Genomic DNA, 14,758 nt, shown 5'->3' on the forward strand with positions numbered 1-14,758 from the left:
ACCATAGAACCACTCTCTCCTTCACATGTTATAACACTCACATCCACACACTTCTTTGCCCTTCAATTGCAGGCCCTGGAATTAATGGACTTTAAGAATCTGACTGGAATCTACCTTTCCTGTCTTATTTTTCCACCTCACCCCTTCCCAAGTCGTAGGCTCTAGGCCAGTGGTTCTCAACCTTGGCTGCACATTAGAATCACCTGGGAATCTTTTTAAAATCCTGATTTCTGGGCCTCATCCTCCGGAAATTCTGTTTCTTTAATTTCCGGAGGATGAGGCCCAGAAATCAGGATTTTAAAGATTCCCAGGTGATTCTAATGTGCAGCCAAGGTTGAGAACCACTGCTCTAGGCAAACTGAATTATAAACTTTCCCATCGTCTTGCCTTTGTGCCCAAGGTTCCTTCTTCCTGAAATGCTCTTCCATTTCTGAAATTACACATTTTACCAATCATTTAGGCCTCAGCTTAATAGCCTTGACCTCCATGAAAGACTTCCAGAACTCCCTCATAGGAATTCGCATAGTACTTCATGCATACCTCTCTTAGGACATATTATTTCCTACTTTGTGTCTTTGTATATATTTGGGCCAATTTTATCTCTGACTCCTTGAGATTAAGATTAGACACTGCCTAAAGTGATTTTCTACTCCATCTTCAAGCATAGCGACCTACAGAGATTATACACTGTGTTAACTGCCTATGTGTTTCCAAAGTGTGGTACATGATTATTTTAGCTGATTCACAGCCAAATGATTTTTAAAAGTTGGATATTCTTTTAATGTGTATTAGAAAAAAATACTTTGTTTTCCATTTATAATACTAATAAAATGTTTTCTCTTGAAAATAAGTGCACTTAAGCTAAAAAGAATCAAGGGTGTTTTTTTTAATAGCACAGGAATTACACAAATAGAGAATTCGTGAAGGTTACAATTAACCTGTCTGAGGTTTGGCAAACACTGCACTGAATGAAAAAAAGACTAGAGCCCAGCCAGAGTGGCTCAGTGGCTGAGCATCAACCAATGAAACAGGAGGTCACAGTTGGATTCTGCGTCAGGGCACATGCCCAGGTTGTGGGCTCAATCCCCAATGGGAGGCAGCTGATCAATGATTCTTCCTCCTCATTGATGTTTCTATCTCTCTCCCTCTCCCTTCCTCTCTAAAATCAATAAAGATATATTTTTAAAAAGACTAGAAAACCAAATCACAGAACTATTCCCTCCTTCACAAATGGTTTATTTAAATAGTAGTACCAGGGTTTATTCCATCTCTCCATTGACAATCTTCTTTAAGAATATAAATACAAGAATTGCCCATCTTAAAAACAAAAAATCTCTCCCTCAACTTCCTCCACCTGCTGCCCTGAAATGCTCACCTAAAGCCTATGTCTACTTCCTCACCCTCTACTCAGTCCACTGATTGAAACTGCTCTTGAAATGATCACTTACTAATTGACAAAAACAATGAACACTTTTTTGTCCTTATCTTATTTAACTTGGCTCTCTAGGCAGCATTAGACATTATTGACTGTTTCCAAAAAGTTCATTCCTCCCTACACTACCATATCACCATATCTTCAGTCATTCCTTCTCTATCTTGTGCCCTGATTCCTCCTCTATACCTTAAACATTGCCCCAATTTTTTTATTATGATGATTATAAAAGGAATGAAAAAATAATGTTTGTACCTGATTTTAAAAAATGAAAAAGTACAGAAGAGAAACCAGAGGTTAACAACCTATCTATTTTTCCAGCAAGGAAAAAAAGTGTGAATATATCATCTTTTGTTCTTTCACGGGAATGTTCTGAACCTTGAGGTTTTGGCTCCATTTTGTTTCTAGTTAATAGTATGTCTTTAAGATCTTTCCATATGACCTCTTAGCACATATAAGTCTATTTAGTTATGGCTGTATAAATATTCCAATGAATTAATGTATTGTAACTTATTTAACTAGTTCCTTGCTGATGCCCATTAGGTAGCTTCCAAGTTTTATACAATTTTGAATGTCACAGTAGATATCTTTATATTTATATTTATACTAGTGGCCCAGTGCACGAAATTCATGCACAGGGGTGGGGGGTGTCCCTCAGCCCGGCCTACACCCTCTCCAATCTGGGACCCCTCAGGGGATGTCCGACTGCCAGTTTAGGCCCGATCCTCTCGCAACCCGGGACAGCTGGCTCCTAACTGCTCACCTGCCTGCCTGCCTGATCACCCCTAACCACTCTGCCTACCGGCCTGCTCACCCCCAACTGCCCCCTACACCGGTCTTCTTGCCCTGCCTCTGCCTTGGCCCTGCCACCATGGCTTTGTCCAGAAGGATGTCCGGAAGGTCTCCCGGCCTAATTAGCATATTACCCTTTTATTAGTATAGATTGTAAGATTTTTTTTTATCTGAGTTGTCAGATCAAAAGTAATGTTTTTAATTCTTGCATCCTCAAATTAGCCTCCACAAGTTACCAGAATGTGTATCCCCCATCATGCAGAAGACTGCCTGTTTACCCTCACTTTTGCCAATACCTAGTCAGTGAAATTTGTTTTCCCAGTCTGTAAAGAACTGAGACCTAATGGTTCTTTTTCTTTGCATTTCTTTAATGTGTGAGGTTGAGTATTTTTCTTATATTTGTTGGTGTTTCCTATTCTTTTTTCTGAACACTATTTACATCCTTTACCCCCTCATTCTATCAGGTATTCATCTCATTGATTTGTAAGCTGCTCTTTGTATATAAAGGAAATAATATAACTTGTACTATAAATTTTTCCTTTTGATCTTGCCCCAGGGCAGTCTTTAGGCACACACACACACACACACACACACACACACACACACACAGCTATTACATACACATGTCCTCTGAATTGATAACTCCTAAATCTAACTCTAGCCCAGACCTTTAGACCAGCTTCAAGTTCCAATTGTTGATTATATATCTTCAATATGAAGCTAAAATCATGTATATTTATAAAGTCAGCATATCTAGAACTAAATTCATCTCTCTCCAAATATGCTCGTCCTCTTATGTTATCTTGGCTAGTAACTTGATCACTGACTCAGAAATTTCACCTGACAATCTTCTAAATCATCCATTTCTTTATTTCTGCCTCTATCCAACTGACAAAAAAAAAAAAAAAAAAAAACTAAAAATTTTACCCAAATGACTGCAGTTCCATCCTAACTATTTACTACTGGCAATGTCACACAGTGGTTAAGGAGCACAAGCTGCAGTCAGACAAAACTGGGTTTGTATCCTGGCCCTGACCATTCCAAGTTATGTGACCTAGAACATATTTCATACCCAAAACCTGTTCCCCTATCTGTAAAAGATAAGTATCATATCTACTTCATAGGGTTATTGCCAGGACTAAATGAAATTATATGTACAATATTTGACATATAATAAATACTCAAGAAATGGTAGCTATTATCTCACTGCTCTAACTTCCCCCATCCTCTTCTAACCCATCCTCACTGCTGCCAGTCTAACAAATCCAACCATCCCCTTGCTTGGAATCCTTCAGTGACTCCTCCCTTCACTACACACACACACACACACACACACACACACACACACACACACACACATCTTTTTAAATATATTTTTATTGGTTTCAGAGAAGGTAGAGGGAGAGAGAGATGGAAACATTAATGATGAGAGAGAATAATTGATGTGCAGCTGCCTCCTGCACATCCCACACTGGGGATCGAGCCCACAACCCAGTCATGTGCCCTGACCGGGAATTGAACTGTGACCTCCTGGTTCATAGGTCAATGTTCAACCACTGAGCCACACTGGGTGGGCCACACACACATCTTTTTAAGACCTCTGAATTCCTTGGTAAGGTATACAAAGCCATTTATATGGTCTGTTATTGTTCACCACAATCCCACACATGCTACCCCTCAGCCACATTAAGCTATACGTCATATTCTCAAATTCTATATGCTTTTTCACACTTCCATGGTTTGGAGCACACTTTTCACTTACAGACAAGTCCTCCCCTCAGTCCACTTCATAAACACTGATTCAAGACTCAGTCAAGCATTATCCTTTGTGCTTCTGCAGCACTCGGCACTTATCTCTGCCCTTGTACAAATCATACTGTTTGATATTTACCTGCTTGTCTCTCCCACTAGACTGTGAGTTCCCTGAGGGTAGGGATATTTTATTCATGCTTGTATCTCCAGCATCCAGCATGGGACCTAGTGTTTTATAGGAGCATCATATGTTTGTTAAATAAATGACTAGTTCTTGGTCTAAGCAGAGCTCTGACTTCACCTCTCTGTTCCCTTACTACCTGTGTAGCAATCAGTATCTATACATATACACAATGTTTTACCAACTACCTCCCATTGTCCACTTCTGTCCCAGAATTGCCAACCCCCCAGCCAAAATTTCTATTGCTCAGTCAAACACAGAAGTCTTAGACTGGTCCAACTAGAAGGGGCCGGAACAGAAGACAGTGGTCTCAGTGTGGACCCTGACCAATGCCAGTGTTGAGATCAGAGTCTACCCCAAACCCCAGAACCTAACCTTTAGTATAGCAAGGGAAAATATATCTCAAGAGTATTCCTTTCAGTGTTACTAGACTGGATGACTGCTTACACCAGCCTCCTCAAACCCTGAGCCAACAAGAAGCACACACAGGCACAACAGATACTTTTTCAGTGACTGGAACAAAGCACACTTATCTGAAGCTCTCCACACTGAAAGTCAGGCTTCACATAATCTCTAGCAAGCAAAAAACAAGACATAGTTTCTTTTTCTAGACTCTTTTAATATTTTTTACAAGCCAGTAAGCTGCTACAGATGCAATTAAAAAGTAGACACATTTAAAAAAAGGAGATGAGAAATAGCAAAGACCTATTAATGTTTCCCCACCAATATCCCATTGCTAGCTCTCCATGTCCTGAGGAGTTCTCTCCATTATTGTGTGGGGGACCAGACAGCATTTAGGTACTGCTGAGATCAAAGTCTACAGATCGGGTTCTAGACTTGAGTGGGGGTTCATCACTTTTAACCTCTTCTAGGCTGTGCTGGATTCCATAGCCGAAATAGATTGCAAACCCTAGTGTGGAAAGGTAGCTGTGAGGTGAGGAAATAGTGACCTGTAAAGGCTTAATAGTTCTACTTAAGACCATGAGGGAAAGGAATTGGGATAGGACACCCAAGAAGCCTACTCTTCCCAAGTGGATACCTACCAATCACCATCCAGACCCCAAATCGGGCCCAGGTGCCAGATGTCATCTGCATCATAAGGTAAACATTCACAAAGATGCTCATTAGTGGGAGGAGAGGCAAAGCAGGTACCTGAGAACAAAGCAAAATCTTTTTTTTACATACTACAAGGTGACCTAGAAAGAGATCCCTAACCTCCTCAGGCAGGAGAGGGAAAGCCCAACTGTGTATTTCAGTACCCACTCATTTAGTGTACCTCCTATGAAACTGTAAAAATTCTCAAAATTTAGGGAAATGGAACTGGGAAGGAACTAAGGAGTGTCATAAAGGTCTTTGGTCTAGGTATCTCCCATATCATTCCTTTCTTGCCCAATTAAAGAATATCTATGAACCTTATTTGACTGGAAGGTATCTGGAGCCTATTTTCTTTCAAGATGGGTTGGTAGAGGGGAAAGAGAAAGGTCATTTACCTTAAAGTGAAGGGGAGCAGAGCTCTGTGGCTGTCTCCAGATGACCCCAGTGAACCCAGTAATGAGCATCAGGAGCAACACAACCACTGCAATCCACACTGGATCTCCAGAAAGCAGTGGAATTGACCACTGGGCCAGCACCAGGCAAAGGACACTTAGGAGCAGAGCTTCAAGAGTCAAGTTGAGAAACATCAAAACCAATTCTTTCTTGAGACCAACATGTTAAGACATTAGGCACCCCATTCCAAGGCGGGTCATCTCTCCAGTTCTTCCTCAGCCACCAAATGCCACATACTCTCTCCCCCACATCATGCTGACCTCAGAGCCACCCCAGAGAAAAATTTCATTGCTCACCAAGTAGTGAGGAACAAACATAGACAACTTGGCCAGAGAGTGGAGTGGGGCTGAGGTTGTGCGGACAAAATAGTGCCTGTAGGGTCAGCTTTTCTATTTCAGGCATCGTCTCCTCCTGCAATGCCAGTTCATCTTCCTCAATCCTCAGCTCCTGGCCAGGCTGATATCTGAAGCAAGAGTAAGAAGGCAATAATAACAACAATCCTTAATTGTTTTTATGATCTTCTCTCAGGCAGCTTACCCTTTCTGGTCACCATGAAGGGCAGAAGCTCTTTTTGGCAGAGAGGGATATCCATATTCCTCAAGGATAGTCAGGATGATGAAGGCAAAGGGGGGAGGAGGAGCAGATCCCCATCATTCCCCCTCCAAGAATAAAAACCCAAATCTCAGCATGGGGATGGAGTCTCACCTGAGGATGAGAACACAAATAGACACCAGGGAGTAAGCAAGCAGGGTCCCAATTGACATGAGGTCCACAAGATCAGCAAGTTCAAAGAGGAATGCCATTAATGCTGCAAATGATGGGCAGAAAACAAAAAATCAGAAAAGGGAAGAGCAAAGTTAAGGGAGTTGGTGAAACAACTAGGGAAAGGGCAAAAACGATTTTTCACCTGCAATAATGCCAGAAACCACAGTGGCTACGATGGGGGTGCGTGTGCCACTGTGGATCCGGGCAAGGACACGGAAGACCAATCCATCCTCCACCATTGCGTAGATCACCCGAGGCATGGGGAACATAGAGCCCAAGAGGCTGGAGAGAAGAATGTCCAGAGTGGCATAAGTTGATTGTGATCTCTCTCCCCAAGCTTGTGAGGTTAAGGACTCTCCACATTCTCCTCACCGACCTTGTAAGGGGTATTCTGTGGTACTGAAAGCTATAACCTGAGACTCTGACAGCAGAGGACAATAAACATTTGACACTGACCTGGTAGAAAGAGCACAGAGGGATCCAATAGCCACAACATAGCGGGCAGGGGCCCATCCAACATGGAGAAATGCCTCAGGCAAGGGACTCTCAGAGTGAAGCTGATAGTAAGGCATCATTAGCGTGAGTGCCGAAGAGACACCAAAATAGGCCAAAAAGCAGATCAACAGTGAAATCACAATGCCCATGGGGATGGAACGCTGGGGATTCTGGGCCTCTTCCCCTGCAGGAAGGGGCACGATGTTCTGAATCAGGAAAGCAGACTCACTCCTCTACCTCCCCCAGTATGCATGCAGCCTGAGCACACACTGTGCCCAAGCCCCAGACAGGACAGAATGGAATGGCCATGTTACCAGTGGTAGCAATACAGTCGAAACCAACAAATGCATAGAAACAGGTAGCTGCTCCACGGAGAATCCCCTCGATGCCAAAAGGCACAAATCCTCCAGAGCCCAGAGGGCCCAACCTAAAATAGAAGAAGGGATGAAAAAGGTAAGGGTGTGTCCAGCCAATTCCATACCTTTTCTCTAATGCCAAACTACTTAGGTCTTCAAAGCCTAGGCTCCCATTCCTCCCTACTGCCAACCCAGAACCCCTCAGCATGGATGCCTCCTGCTCCTCATCATGTTCCCAGCTCTGCATCTGCTGAGAGTGAATCTCCTAACCTATGAGTATCATTGAGTTTGTCCATGGTCAGTTTGTAGTCCTTTTCTGTGAGCTTCCAGTTGTGTACATTCCCCGTAATGAAGCCAGAGATGATGACAAAACCGAGAACCAAAAGGTTCACCACTGTGAACACTTTGGTAACCAAGGCCGACTCACTAGCCCCCACAGCCAGCAATCCTGTGGAAAAGAGGCATTCAGAACTCTAAGCAAGAAAGTCCTCAGTCCCTCTATGTGCAGACTGCTCTTTCCCAGCTTCTCTTCTTTCTCACCATTACCACCTCCCCCAAGCCCTTCTCAGGCCTAGTCCCTCCCCTACCCCCATCATTATCCCAGTCCCTTGCCCTCACCAGTGAGCAACAACACAAGGCCCAAAGCAAAGAAATCTGGATATTCTGCGAGGACATGGGGAACATGCAGTGAGATGCTCCCCTGCAGAGCCTGAGAGATGTGGTTCCCAATCAGGTTGTCAAAAGCTGAGCTCCAGGCTCGGGCCACACTGGCTGTACCTGGTAGAGCAGAGGGAGAAACATGGGTTAAGAGTCCCCCCAACTGTCCTCCCTCCCCCCCTAGCAGTCTCACAAGAATCCCTCCGATTTTCATCTAGACTTACTTTTTAAAAACCAAAACTAGTCAACTTAAAGAAAACCAGGATAAAGGTAAGTAGAATGAACAATTTCTCCACACCTTGAAGCCTTCCAGCCCGCCATCAGACACACACATTTAGGGGTATTGAAGTCCTGTGAATGACTTCAACATTCCATCCAGATTTCCTGACTCAAAAGCCCCTTCATTGGCTGTATAGTTTCCTCCCTGCCCCAACATCTCACCAATGACATAGGAGAGGATGAGGTTCCAGCCAGTGGTGAAGGCCCAGAGTTCACCCACAGTGACATAGCTGTAGAGATATGCTGAACCAGATCGGGGAACCCGGGCACCAAACTCTGCATAGCACAGCCCGGCCAACACAGAAGATAGAGCGGCCACCAAAAAGCAGATCACAATGGATGGTCCTGCTTTATCTTTGGCCATCTCCCCAGCCAGGACATACACGCCTGCACCCAATGTGCTGCCCACACCCAGGGCCACTAAATCCAGAGTGCTCAGGCATCTGGCAAGACGAGTCTCAGCCATGCCTGGCTCCAGTGTACGTCTACGTGCCAGCTTATGACCAAATCTTCGAAGTTTCTGCAATGGCATTGTAGCTGGAATTGAAGAGGTTACTAGGACCTGGTGAAAAAACAAGACAAAAGCTCTTCAGTAGGGCTCATAATCCCTAAACTCTAGGAATGAATTACAATACCCACTGCACCAAGCACAGGTGCTACTGGGGAGGAAGGGGGGATGGGCGGGAGGCTATTGAAAAAAACAAAGGCAAGTCACTTTTCTTCTAACCTCAGTTTCTTCCCACACAGACAGGAATAACAATACCCCACAGGTTTGTGGAAGGACAAATTTCAGAAAAGGGGTATGAAAATCCCCTATAGTAAGAACGTGGCATGGCAGGGAAACTATGGGATTGATCCTAGACTTCAACCCAGGAACCATGGGGCCTAATATGTCTGCTTCCTTAGGAATTAAACAGAACTCGACTCAGGAGGGGCCAGCAAATTGGGGATGAAGCCCAATATCCACATTCTTTTTCAGTCCTCGCCCTCAGGGCCACTCAATAGGTGTGGTTCCTACATCACCCGGAGAGGTGGGGGGAAGCAACCTGGGCTGCAGATCTAAAGTGAGCAGAGCCTCAATTCCATCCCTCCTCACCAAGCCTACACCGCAGAATTGCGTGGCTGTGGATCAGGGAGTAAGCAAATGTTAATGTTCCCCCATTTCCTCCGGCCCCGCTAGGCTGACCAGCAAGCATCAACAGTGAGGCGGGGCTTCGACATCTAAAAAGACTTGGAGATGCGACCCAAGAGGAGCCCCTGAGCAACCCAAAATTGCTCACACCAGAGAGAAGGGGCTCCGCACTAGGCCCCCCTACTCAGCTCCCAAATTATTATGCCCCCATCTAGAAACGGTCTGGCGCTGAGGTAAAAAAAAAAAATAGCTCCCGGGGCCGGGGTCTCGCCAGCAACAGGTCACAGCTGCAATGATGCAACTGCAAACCATGGTTGCCAGAGAATCCTAGGCATGCCTGGACCCTCGCCATCCCCCTCCGACGCACGTGCTGGCCCCCAAGGCTTACCAGGGAGCGGTTAGTCTTGAGTAGGCTTCAGCGAGGCTAAGTTAAGCCGAGTTGGCTTGGAGGTGCCTATTTCTAATGCTCAGGCTTCAAAGCTGCTGCTTGGGGTCCTTGCGCGCCAAGCTCCCCTTATATATCCCAGAGGCGGAGCCGGTAACGTCATGGAATCCCCGCCCCTAGTCCTCCACCCTACACAAAACACATACACACAGGCGCGCGCGCGCGCGCGCACACACACACACACACACACACACTCCTCAGCTTTGCAAAAGGGATTGCGTGGGGCCTGAGACTGTTTCCCACTTGAAACAGCAAGACCAGTGTGAGAAGGAGGGAGAAGGTGGGGGGGGGGGGCACCCGTTACTCCTCACCTTCCTCCTAGCAGGACAATGAGAGAATTCCTGGCCGGAGACCCCCTGGGATTTTTTACCTTTGTGCCTAAATAGTCGGAATCTGTGCTTGGCGGAGTGGGGGAGGGGTGAGAAGTGGGGGAGAAACAACACCTGAGTCTCCAGCTCCCTCTCCCTCATTCTTCCTTAGCTTTCCTTTCTACAGGAGGTTCCCGAAATCTTTCCCAAGGACCACACTAAATTATGGACTGCCATCTGACACCGACCCCTCAGCTCTCACCCTCAACTGTGGGTGTTTCTTTTTTAATTTATTTTTTATTAATGTATAGTTGACATACAATATGTGGGTGTTTCTAATGCAGTCAACAAAAGAATGGAAGATGATTTCAACCACCACCTGTGCACATAATTAATCCCATCTAGATTTCCAGGCCCCATTCTCGCCATAGTGTATCTCCAACTAACAATAAATGTTAAACTCTTAAGTATGAAATTCTGACAATATTGAAATATCAGAAAAGAGATCTCATTTAATTCCATTTTACTCATGAGTAAACTGAGGCTCAGAGGCATGACTTGCTTCACATCACACCGTAAATATTTGTTCACTACATCACTGATAAAACCTGGCTTGTTGGACTTCAATGCCTGCTTCTCATAGGTACCATACCTCATTTAAATGCAGGAGAAGAGGAGGTGTGGTCTCAAGCAAAGCCAAACCTGCAGAAGCACCAGCATGGATACAGGCCCTTCTAGGCTAGGTGTTTCTGGAAAAGAGAAGAGGAGCTGAATAATCAAAGAATGATCACACCTGGTGTCAAACCCATAATTCCATCCAGCCCAATCAGCTAATAGTCGTAAAGGAGCAACAAGGGTTGTAAAGGAGTGCTTCTCCCCCAGCAAAACATCTCAGTGAGTAAGGCTGGGCCCAAATATCCTTATTTCCTTTAAATAATTCATTATGAATATGTCACACATGAAATCTACCCAAAATCCAATCATTTTTTAAGTAATTGGTATTTTCAACTAGCTACAACTCCATTTTGTCATTCCTTAAATATTTATTGAGAACTATGTGTATAGCAGCTAGTATAGCAATGAAGAGACAAGAAAGGAAACATAAAAGAAAATTATTGCCCTCCTAGTCTTAAAAATCTAGGTAGGGCAAGAAAACACACACAGTATAATTGAAAACTGTACTACATAGTGGTTAGGAGTGCAGTCTTTGGAGTTAGACCTCGGTTAAATTCCCGGCTTAGCTGTGGCCTGGAGCAAATTTTATAACTTCTCTGAGCCTCAGTTTCTGGAAATAATATACATGTTTCACAGGATTCTTGTGATGCTTAGATGAGATTATAAAATCAAATTTTCCTGCCTGGCACATAAGAAGTATTCAATAAAAACTTTATTCATATTCAGAATAATATATTTGTATATATGATAATGATGTAGTTGCTTAGAGTAGGTGATTGACTCAATTATGAGATTAATTGACAAATTAGTGTTGTAAATATTCAGGGAAAGAAGTCATCAGTACAGACTGGAACATATAAAGAAGCCCTCTTAGTTTGTAAGGGGTTGAGGAGGGAGGTTGGCAGAGACTTAAGCTAAGCCATGAAGGGTGGATGAGCTCTGGACCCACAAAAAGGTATTAAGTCAAGTCAGGGTCCCATGTACAGACCAGCCTAGCAAGTGCAGTGTTTGTTAGGCAGGAGAGGAAGATAACGTTGGATAATGAATGACTCCCTCTTGGAGTAATGGGTGTCATAAATTTATTACCTTATATGTAAACAATACTTCTTATCATCAGTCATAAACTCACACCAGTCAAGTCTAACAGTGGACTTAATAGACACTCAATTATTCAATAAAAACTTAGTCAATTAATTAGAAGCATGAGAAGGTACCCTCCAATTCTAGCATTCCAAGTTTTTGTGAACAACTGTTCTTATTCACCTATCCATCCTTTTCATGCATTTGTAGATAGCATTCAACCATATTTCCTTCCTCAGCTTTTATTTTTCCAGAAGTTCCATGGTGTCCTCATCATTATGGACTTTCTCCAATTTCAATACCTCTTGTAGTACAATGAATGGCCAAGTGGAAGATATTGAATTTTTTGTTTGTTTTTATTATAAAACAATGTAATAATAATGCAAACTGCATAAAAACTCACCCAGAATTCCTAACAAACCAACTATTTGTGTTTTTGCATGCTTTGTTATGGTCTTCATATATATGTATATACAGGAGTGGGCAAAAATAGATTTATAGTTATAATGCAAATTAATTATTATAGTAAATAATAATACAAAAATAAACTCTGTGTTTCACATACTCACAACTGCAAATCTACTTTACCCAGCCCTGTATATCATATATTAAATTATCATATAATTGTGCATTCTCCTTTTTAATTTATTAAAGATAAAAAAGTTTGTTCAGTTTAAAAACACAAATATTTATTTAATCATTCTGAAAAAGTAAAATCAGTAGAACAAATGTGTACAAACAATCAAAAAAATAAAAAGAATTCATATGTTCATAGTGACACTTTAAAAAGGCAGGGGAAAGCTCTTCTTTATAGAAGAATACCAGCTAATAAGTCTATAAGAAATGCTAGAATTAGAAAATCACCATCTTGCAATTACCGAAGTAATAACTTATTCAGACAAGGATAATCAATAAATAAAGTGTTGGGAAACAGGATATTCACATGATCTCAAACTACTCCCCCTCCCCCCAAATTGCATTTTAATTACAAAGGGAAAGGCACTTGTATTAGTTTTCAATTTCTACCATAACAAATTACTACAAACTTATGGGCTCAAAACAACACAAATATATTAGTCCACAGTTTATGTAGGTCAGAAGTCTGGCACTGCATGGCTGGATTCTTTGCTCAGGGTTTCATGGGGATAAAATAAAAGTATCTGCATTTATTTTTAGATGCTCTGGGGAAGAATCCCCTTTCAAGCTCATTCAAGTTGGCAGAAGTTAATTCCATGCACTTGTAGAATTCAGATCCCCATTTCCTTAATATGTGGTTTTCTCCATCTCCAAGCCACAGTACATCGTACCCTTCTCCTGCTTTGAATCTCTCTGACTCCCCCTCTTTTTAAAAAATACATTTTCATTGACTTCAGAGAGGAAGGGAGAGGGAGAGAGAAATAGAAACATCAATGATGAGAGAGAATCATTGGTCGGCTGCCTCCTGCACGCTCCACACTGGGGATCAAGCCTGCAACCCGGGCATGTGCCCTGACCAAGAATCAAACCGTGACCTCTTGTTTTTTGTTTTTTGTTAATCATCACCCAAGGATATTTTTCCATTGTTTTTCAGGGAGAGTGGAAGAGAGAGGGAAAGACAGAAACATCAGTGTGAGAGAAACACATTGAAAGAAACACATCGATTGGTTGCCTCCCGCAGGAGCCCTGACCAGGGCCGGGGGCCAAGGAGGAGCCTGCAACCAAGGTACATGCCCATGACCTGAATGGAACCTGGGACCCTTTGGTCTGCAGGCCGATGCTCTATCCACTGAGCCAAATGGGCTAGGGCAAACCATGACCTTTTGGTTCATAAGTCAACACTCAACCACTGAGCAATGCTGGCTGGGCTGACTCCCCCTTTTCTACTATTAAGGGCTCGGGTGTCTACATAGGACTCACTGAGATAATCCAAGACAATCTCCCTATTATAAGAATTGGTAACCTTAATTATATCTGCAAAGTCCTTTTTGCCATGTAATGTAACATATTCAGGAGAGAAAGTAATGGGACCAAAATTCTACCTACGACAGAACCTTTACAGTGAAGAGATCTGAGGGGAACTACCTTAACCAAATGATCAAATTTAGCATCACAGATAATGGGACAAACTGACATTATGTGCTCTACATGTGATGTAATGAGAAGTACATGTCATCCATGAGAATTTATTTTTAAATTTTTTATCTAAATCTACTCATTAAGAAATAATCAGAAATGTCCAGATTCTACAAAAGACAACTATCCAGAACTCTGCAAATGTCTTGAAAAACAAAAGGAAAAAAAGTAGGGGCACAAGCATAGGCATATAGACTAATGAATCAGAACAGAGATCCCAGAAATTGACCCACACCATTATGGTCAATTAATATTTGACAAAGGAGCAAGGACATACAATGGAGTAAAGACAGTATCTTCAACAAATGGTGTTGGGAATACTGGACAGACACATGAAAAAGAGGAAACTAGACTACCAACTTACATCATATACAAGAATAGACTCAAAATGGATAAAAGACTTAAATGTAAGGCATGAAACCATAAAAATCTTAGAGGAGAACATAGGCAGTAAAATCACAGACATCTCTTGTAGTAATATGTTTACGGATACATCTCCTAGAGCAGTGATGGCGAACCTTTTGAGCTTGGCGTGTCAGCATTTTGAAAAACCCTAACTTAAATCTGGTGCCATGTCACATATAGAAATTTTTTTGATATTTGCAACCATAGTAAAACAAAGACTTATATTTTTGATATTTATTTTATACTAGAGGCCCGCTGCACAAAAATTTGTGCACTGGCGGGGGAGGGGGGTGGGGGGATTGTCCCTCAGCCCCACTTGTGCCCTCTCACAGTCTGGGACCCCT

The 14,758-nt window shown here is 42.8% G+C and overlaps 1 protein-coding gene across 2 annotated transcripts; it reads right to left on the reverse strand.

Moving 5' to 3' along the window:
- Nucleotides 1-4,804: 4,804 nt before the first annotated feature.
- SLC7A3 (solute carrier family 7 (cationic amino acid transporter, y+ system), member 3) lies at nucleotides 4,805-8,808 on the reverse strand. 2 transcript variants are annotated; one of them, XM_014547681.1, is made up of 11 exons: nucleotides 8,420-8,808; nucleotides 7,940-8,098; nucleotides 7,592-7,769; nucleotides 7,280-7,392; nucleotides 6,927-7,149; nucleotides 6,613-6,752; nucleotides 6,411-6,513; nucleotides 6,002-6,168; nucleotides 5,648-5,814; nucleotides 5,201-5,309; nucleotides 4,805-5,067 (listed from the first exon to the last, which is right to left on the reverse strand). In XM_014547681.1, the coding sequence occupies exons 1-11, from the start codon at nucleotides 8,787-8,789 to the stop codon at nucleotides 4,952-4,954; spliced, it is 1,845 nt and encodes a 614-aa protein (XP_014403167.1). In that variant the 5' UTR covers nucleotides 8,790-8,808; the 3' UTR covers nucleotides 4,805-4,951. The 2 variants fall into 2 exon arrangements, with proteins under 2 accessions (XP_014403167.1, XP_014403168.1); XM_014547682.1 differs by lacking the exons at nucleotides 6,411-6,513; nucleotides 6,613-6,752.
- Between the last annotated feature and the right edge of the window lie 5,950 nt (nucleotides 8,809-14,758).

Source organism: Myotis brandtii, unplaced genomic scaffold, assembly GCF_000412655.1.
Source record: "Myotis brandtii unplaced genomic scaffold, ASM41265v1 scaffold481, whole genome shotgun sequence".
Lineage (NCBI taxonomy): Eukaryota > Metazoa > Chordata > Mammalia > Chiroptera > Vespertilionidae > Myotis > Myotis brandtii.